This window comes from Helianthus annuus, chromosome 2 (genome assembly GCF_002127325.2).
Source record: "Helianthus annuus cultivar XRQ/B chromosome 2, HanXRQr2.0-SUNRISE, whole genome shotgun sequence".
In the NCBI taxonomy this organism is placed as follows: Eukaryota; Viridiplantae; Streptophyta; class Magnoliopsida; order Asterales; family Asteraceae; genus Helianthus; species Helianthus annuus.
The window spans coordinates 94,106,762-94,114,981 of record NC_035434.2 but is presented as its reverse complement, the minus strand read 5'-3'; the positions used below and the strand labels follow the sequence as shown (position 1 = coordinate 94,114,981).

The 8,220-nt window shown below is 38.6% G+C and overlaps 1 protein-coding gene across 1 annotated transcript; it reads right to left on the bottom strand.

The window, feature by feature from the left end:
• Positions 1-3,870: 3,870 nt before the first annotated feature.
• Positions 3,871-7,339, bottom strand: LOC110915749 (sucrose transport protein SUC8). Its single transcript, XM_022160508.2, has 4 exons — positions 6,038-7,339; positions 5,637-5,700; positions 4,992-5,035; positions 3,871-4,288 (listed from the first exon to the last, which is right to left on the bottom strand). Exons 1-4 carry the CDS (start codon positions 7,271-7,273, stop codon positions 4,121-4,123), a joined length of 1,512 nt encoding a protein of 503 aa, XP_022016200.2. The 5' UTR covers positions 7,274-7,339; the 3' UTR covers positions 3,871-4,120.
• Positions 7,340-8,220: the final 881 nt, after the last annotated feature.

The following is an 8,220-nucleotide window of genomic DNA, read 5'->3' as shown; positions in this document are numbered from 1 at the left end:
TCTCGACCAGACCATGACAACTCGAGACCGCCTTGTTGCGACTCGAGACCCCGAACCCAGCACAACCCGAGACCGACTAGTCTCGACTCGAGACCGCGAACACTTGCACCTTATTGGACTTGCACTGTCTTGAGCCCAACTGATTGGGCCGGATACTTGGACTTCGATAATTTACGTGACTTTGCTGTTGATGGACTGCCATGATTATATGTGTGAATTGCCATGATTATAATTGCCACAATACGTGTAGAACATACGTGCTATACTTGAATGCGAACCTGACTTGTATAATAACCATGCTAGGACGTGGTTGATCACTATAGCTTAACCGAACTTTGTGTATCTGCCGAGCAAACCCAAGGTGAGTTCACACAAGCCAAGGCATGGGGTTCCCAGGGTGGGAATGGGATTGGATGATTACTTCGTGCGTACTTAGTTAATGGAACCTAATGATATGGTCCTCAGGGTGAGGATGGTAAATGATAAGATACGGCTAGACTAGTATACCTACTTGAACTGATCTTCGCACACACGCCAGGGGTTGGCTGCGATATTATGACTAATCTTCGCACACATGCCTCAGGAAGGCTGCGAACTATACATACTAAACTTCGCACACATGCCAGGGTGGCCAGCGATACAAATATACATAGTCTAGAATATTTGGGAATATTTCCCCTAATCTTCGCATACATGCCGAAAGGGCCCGCGATGGAAACCAATACTATACATGAACAACGAACGAACATAATACGACTTATACAATTACTATTACTGAACGTACTTTCTGTGAACTCGCTCAACTAGTTGTTGACTCTCTGCTGCATGCCTTGCAGGACCTTAGGTACATTATGGAGCTTGCACAGGGAGGAGCAGGTCGTTGTGGGATACGGATCGTAAACGATTTTGAACTTATAACTTACTTTGGGTTTTCATTATTATGCTTCCGCTACTTAAACAAAGTTTGGTTTGAACATCAATCGTATTGATTTGGGTTTTTGAACTACTTTAACTATTATATGCTTGTTCAATATGATTGGTGGCTTGATCCTGGTCATGTCACGCTCCCAAGCGGTGGTACTCCGCGTGTGGGATTTTGGGGGTGTGACAATACGCGTCCTACAATTAGGTTTTGCTTGGCCTTGTTCTGATGAACCAATTCAAGTCAATAGATAGTCTCACATATAACTTATCTGTTAATTACTAGGTATCGATTAGCAATCAATATGGATGAACACATCCAACATATCACCGGTTGTCAAGGATCAATGTCTTCGACCATTAGTGTTAACATTTATGTCTAGACGTAGGTAAAGTAATTTCGTTTATGGTTATGACCCGAGGTTAAATGTAGGCATCAAAGCTAGAAGTCAAGCATGGTTTATGTGAGTTTAGAAATCTATTTACATTCTCATGTCATACATAATATGTATAAGTAATGATTCATGTAACCAATGATGCGGAAAAGGTAAGGATGTTTGTGTGACTTAATTAAGACCATGTGTAGTGGTAAATTAAAATAATGTCCCCACCATGGGGCATTATTCGATACGTGTCATCCCAGTCAGCATGGGACATTATAGCATAAAGTGGTGTACCATGCAATCATTTTCCAATTATTTTTTTTAATTTAAAACATAAAAAACTTCATTAATTTAAAATAAAAATTACACTACTTGAAATAAAAAAAACTGAAAAAAACAGAAAATAAAAAAACCGAAAAAAATAAAGTTAAAAAAAAAAAGAAGATTATCTAGAGTCCATATTTTTCTCGAATTTTTGGCGACGCATTGCGCAAGGATCAACGCATCGCCTTGGAGGTGGTCGATAGGTTTGGACAAAAACTCAATGTCCTTTTCCATTTGCCTCGCCTCTTGCATCTCGTTAAACTTTTTGGTTTCGGCCACTCGTTCTTTCATAATCTCATAACATTGGTGGCCGAGGTTGCGAATGTCTTGGAGACGACGGTTCATCTCCTCGAAATCTTCCTTTAACTCGAGATCGGAAGACGACTCGACCGTTTTTTTCCCGGTTCGCTTATCCTTTCTTCTACCGGTGGGTCGGGTCAACTCTTCTTGAATTTCCTCGTCAGCGTCCACCACCTCATTTAAATCGACATTGCGGGCATCCGATGTCGGAGTTGAAGGGTCAACGGAGGATGATGTTTTTGACCTTTTAGCTCGACGTCTACTACTAGACGTCATTGGATTAACTAGCGCCCACTTTGGACTTTTTCGTAGTAGATCCCAACACTTATAGTACGTGAAAGGGCATTTCGTCCTCTCGAACTCCTCCAACGTCCTCGTTAAAACCCTGACGTCACTTTCACGGCTCGTGCGAGTATCGTAGTTACGTTGGTAAACTTCTTGGAACGCGTGAGACTTGTTGTTGATATCGGTCAATTTGCTAGAAATAGAATCTTTGTCCCGATGTTCGCCTTGACCCCACGTGCTAAAAAAAAGTGCACGAACCCTATCCCAAAAAACGAGACCCGTTTGAAAGTTTGCTACGAATTAAAAAAAAAGTAAAAATATATGTTGTATGTTAAAAATAAAAGTAAAAAATAAGTAAAAAAAATAAAAGAATTACCGGTTTCTTCGTCCTCCGAAATGTCGAGCCACGCCAGAGTCAACGTGAATTCCTCCTCCTTCGTCCATTTAATGGTAGTTTTTGTACGTCGAGGTTCGTCCTTATCCTTCTTCTTATGCGACCTTCTGCCGCGTTTTGATTTGTCTTGCACCGGTTCGGGTTGCATCTCCGGCACGACATCGACATCGGGTTCGGATTCGGCTTGTTGTTGTGACGGTTGCGACCCGCCGGCTTGACCATAGCCGAAGGTGGGAGGCACAAACGGAGTGGCGCCACTCAAGTAAGCCGCGTACGTTAAAAAGCTCGGGTCCATGTCTTGAAGGTTATACGGGTTTTGCGGTTGGGTTGTGTTCGGGTTCGTGGGTCTTGCGGGGACACCAAAAGGGGGTCGGAATGGATGCATGATTGTATAAAAAGTAAGAGAAAGTGGGTTTTTTTTAAAAAAAAATAGAAGTAGGAGTTTTTTTATAAAAAAATATGAGAAAGTGAGTTGATATATATATAGTGGGTAATTTTTGAATTAAAAAAAAATAATTACATTTGACCGTTTGGCAACGGTCCAATCTCGCACCCCAAGAAAATTTCAGCGTTTTAATTAAAACGCCAAACTGATTTTTTTTTCGAAAATAACGCCCGGAAACGTCAGGTGTAATGGGGGCCGGGGCGTTATCCGGCTTTTTTTTTTAAAATTTTTAAAAACCACGCCGCACTACGGATAGTCTAAGAAATTAAAGTTGTGGGCATGTGACACACGGCCGGGTTGATCTAGGAATATATTATTATTGTATAAGGCAGAGACAGAGAAGGTGAGCTTCTTCTTGTCCAACCAAATCGCTTTTCGAACCTTCTCCCAGACGCACACAGTTTTTTTTTTTTGAAAATTAACTTTCATAAAACCACCAACCAAAGGCAAGCTATCACCAAGACGGAAAAAGCAAGCCGAAAACCAACATAAAGAAATCCGAAATTACATTAAATCAAAGTTACACCATAAAAAACCCAAAGTGTTGATATCGGCAATCATCTCTACCACGTTCGCATCCTTACTTGAGAAGTTTTTTTTTTCATTCCGAGCCCGCCATAACCGCCAACAAGCAATAATAACAATGCCATGTAACACCTTCTTTTTGGTTCCTGCTAACCGACACACTTGGTAAAAACTAGGATTGATTGCTAAATCTATTTTGGGTGCATGTAAATGTTGCAAATGTTATATGCTAATTAAGATTCAAAGTTGTAAGAGTGGAATTGATAATATGCATGTACGTACGTCCACATAAATAATCCAAAAATACGGGAGCCAAGAAAAACTTTTATTCATGAACCAACTGAGAAAACCTATACATGAATAAAGCAAAGACTTAATAATTCCATGAAGCTACGTGGTATGGTGTCTTAATGGAGGAATGACATAACATTCTCTTAAAAACACAAACATCATATGCGGGAATCACTAGTGATTTCTGCATCATGCTTAGCATGTATGCACAAATCCAACATCCAAATAAAGAAAAATATATTATCATTAGTACTAATGCATCCCCCCTCCTGACACTCGGACATCTGAAGCTGTTGAAGGAAGCATGCAGAATGCAAATAGGCCACTTATTAACGCCGCCACTGCGCCCACCACAAACGCCGGCAAGTTGCCACCACCGAACAGCGCGTCCCATGGTCCACTTAGTACCGATACCACCATCTGTACGTTATCCAAACAAAAGCAACCCGTTAATTTTTACAAAAAGAGAAAAACGCAAACGCGCGCACTCTCTCTCTATAGATATATATATTAACATGCTTGTTACCAAACACTTATTGTACTTGTTACATGTAAGTATACACCTCCAATTTGGGTATGCAGACAAGTGAGAGGGTCCCAGCTTCATTCTTAAAGGACCATCCACCACACCCATACCATTTAGAAGTCAAATAATAATGGTGTGGGTGATGATGATATATGTGCATATTTGGTTGTTAGTCAATGATGAGAAAGTAATGTAACATGTTCCACTTGATGGCAAAACATGTCTCTATAAAAGGTCAATTTTCATTTTTTTAACATTTAACTTTTTAATACTTCTTTTAGATTTATGTACGTACGCAAACAAAACTTATATTTGGATTGTGGTATACAAGTCATAAATGGTCTCTTCATTGAAGAATACTTGTGTCGTCAAGCTACAATTCGAAAAACAGAGGTTCTGGTCCACTTGTTGTCAAGTACTAAATTCCACACAAAATTAGTGACAATTTGGATTTTTTGTAACAGAAATTCTATCTTTTGTAACATGATTTTTTTTTTTTGTTTTTTTAAATTTGTAAAGATATTTTTGAAAATTGGTATTAATTGTTTTTGTTGTTATTATGGTGATGATAATGAAATTGGGAGTAACAATCTGTACCTGAGGTATGACGATTGCAAGATTCAAAACACCTTGTGATAGACCTGCAAGTAAGAATGGAACAATCAACGGTTGAAGAAATCAAGAAAAAATAAATATTACGTTTTGGATATAGTGATTGTTTAAAAACAAACTATATTCGTAGAGGCAAATAACAAATTTTCGGTTGAAGGCTTTTGGTCAATACAATACGGTTAAATAATTCCCATTAAAAGTGTCCTATTTTGAATTTTCAAAATCTTTATTTATAAACTTTGACTTTAATTATATATTTTTTGTGTTATATAAAACTTGATGAAAATTAACCCGATAAAAACACTTGTAAAACACACTCAAGTCATATAACTTTCATCAAGTATTATCTAACACAAACAAAATTATTTAAGGTCAAAATTTATAAATAAAAACTTTGAAAATTCAAAATAAGACACTTTTAATGGGACGGAGGGAGTAAAATAATATAAATAATTAAACATAAAAAATATGCAGTACCGTTATACAAATTATGAAGTACCGTTTTTAATGACGATTGTTTCGGTTATCTATATACATAGAATTACTAATTTCTCATTTGTCACCAAGTAATTGATTTCTTAATTAATTCAATTTCTTATGTGTTTTATTCCTTAATTAAAAAAGATTTACCTTGTCCAGCACCAGAATCATTAGAAAATATTGAAGCTAGAGCGCAGGGAACACTGAAAGTCACCTGTATCATAAAAACAAGTCTTAAGAACTTTTTTTTGTTTTTCTTTAAATTACAAATCTTCAGTATAATCATTTTATAAACCATTAAAACACTAATTACTTAAAAGTTAAAAACGACCATAAAACGAAAATATTGCATATTTAGAGAATTAAATTTAAACCGTTATTCCACAAAAAAATTCCCAGAATATAACTTTTCAAAATTTTAATAATTATAATACACCTCAGATTATGATTATCTATAATATCTCATCTATTTTTGGTAACAAAAATACATAAAGTTCATTATAAATGATTAATTAAAATATATGTATATATCACAGGAAAAAAAGACTCACCGCCAGTGGGGCTCCGAGAATGGCGAAAACACCCAAAGCTCCGGCTTTAACACCGGCACTAGGCGCCTGAGGCACTCTGGTGCCATCAGCCAACGTCGTAAACTGCCGTTGCGCCTCCGCCAACTTGGTTACAAGAACCGTCAACCCCAAACTCCCTGCCAAAACAACGTTTAGCGCACCCCACACGTGCTTCACCCCACCGGACCACCGTGACAAATGCTCGATCAAAAGCGAAAACAAACCGGACACAACCGAGTTAAGCATCAAACCCAACGCCCCGGCTCGCACTCCCTGGTTGTACAATGGTTGACCCACTTCACCACCGTACACCTCCTTACCCATCCAGTCGGTATCGTATAATAAGAACGGAAACCATGCGATCCAGTTCAAACATGTTACCAGCAATAGGATCCACATTGCCCGTGATAACCCCTTCAATGCCCGAAACATTTCCGCAAAGAACATCAAGTTTTTCCCGGATTTCTCCTCCTCCGGGTCCGGCACGTACCGGTCTTCGTGTACCAGCGCACACGCAAGTATCGTAATGGTGGCCAAAAGGGCGATGGAGATGAAAAAACACGTTTTCAAATTCGCGCAATAGACTTCGCACGCGTCCGTTTTTGTAAAAGGGGCGAATTTGTAAAGGTGGGGGTAGGAGCCCGCGGCGTAGCCGAGGACGTTTCCTACACCCATGAAGAAAGAAAAGACCGCATTTCCGGTTCGAATCTTACTTTGGTTCGAGCCGGAAAGGTCTGCTATAAAGGCCCTGCATGGGCCTTGTAAGGTGTTGTTTGCCACGTCGAGTATCCAAAAGCCGATCACAAATATAGCGATGGCGCGGGGCTTGCTGGGTGCCTTAATCTCATCGCCGGTGGAGACTCCGATGTCGGCGGCGTAGCCGATGAAGAATACGGCTACGCCGACGAGGAAGGCTCCGGCAGCGATGAAAGGTCGACGGCGACCGAAGCGGGAAGTGCATCGGTCGCTGTAGTACCCGACAACGGGCTGGACCACCATCCCGGAGACGGGGCCGCAAAGCCAGATGAAGGAGGACCAGACGTGGGGGACGCCAATGAGTTGGACGTAAGGGGTGAGTAAGGAGAGCTGAAGAGCCCAGCCGAATTGGACACCAGCGGCTATGGCAGCCACCATGATGATCTGCCAAATGGGCCGTTGTGGTGGCTCATGGTGTTGCAAATCGAAGGATGATGGTGGTGGTTGTTTGTCTTTGTCCATGGAATGGAAAAACAGGACTCTTGTGAGTGAAGATAGATAGGTTGGTTTTGTGTGAAATTAATGGTCATGGAACAAGGGTATTTATAGGATGTTTGGCGGCTAGGAGAGTGACGAGTGGATGACCTGGAAACATGGCAGTAAATCCTTAACATTCGGATAAACTTACATTACAATCATCACTCTTCCTAATAAATTGTTTTTTTATCTGTTTTTTAGGGAATATAACTATAACTGATTTCCCCAAAAGATGACAAATGGCAAGTGTTTCTATCATCCAAAATAGAAACTGTTTGAATTCTGGTAATTACTTCAAATTGCAAAAATAAATAAAATAAAAACTTTTTGACGTTGGTCCTTAGAATTTTTTTTTTCTCATAGAATAATTATCCATAAGTAAAAGGATTAAATTTAGGATGTAAACACAATTAGTATGGTGCAAGTTGAAAAGGTTAACTTCAATTTATCTTTAATGTATTTACGTTATTAACTAATGAAACGAACATTATCCACATGTATACGTGTCATATGTATAACATTAACTTTATGCTCAAGGTATAAGCTATAATTTACTTAAACAATCTAACATTATCCACACAAACAATTTTATTCCTCTATTATCTATATCTATATAATTTAAATTTAAAGTGATTTAAAGTGATGATGAATGCTAATTTTTAGATTTTTGTTTTGTTTATTTTTAGTTATATATTAATTATTAATCTTTTTACAAGTATTTTTAGTACTAAATAGGCAATGGAAGGTTTTTTAAGTATTTGTTTTTTTTTCTTTTTGTTATTAATATTCAATTTGTTTTTAGTAATAATTTGGGTTCGTTAACTTTATAGAAAAATCTAAATTCACAATTATATTTATTTCTTATTTTAACATTTCAAGTTATTTGCGAGTGCGTTGTGACGGTACGTTACCGCGAACATTGGATCGACAAT

Coding starts and splice junctions, on each gene's coding strand:
- LOC110915749 (XM_022160508.2), bottom strand. CDS start 7,273: ATGGACAAAGACAAACAACCACCACCATCATCCTTCGATTTGCAACAC. Junction 5,701..6,037: donor TTCTCGGAGCCCCACTGGCG/GTGAGTCTTTTT, acceptor TTTATGATACAG/GTGACTTTCAGTGTTCCCTG. Junction 4,289..4,991: donor TTGCAATCGTCATACCTCAG/GTACAGATTGTT, acceptor GATAACGTACAG/ATGGTGGTATCGGTACTAAG.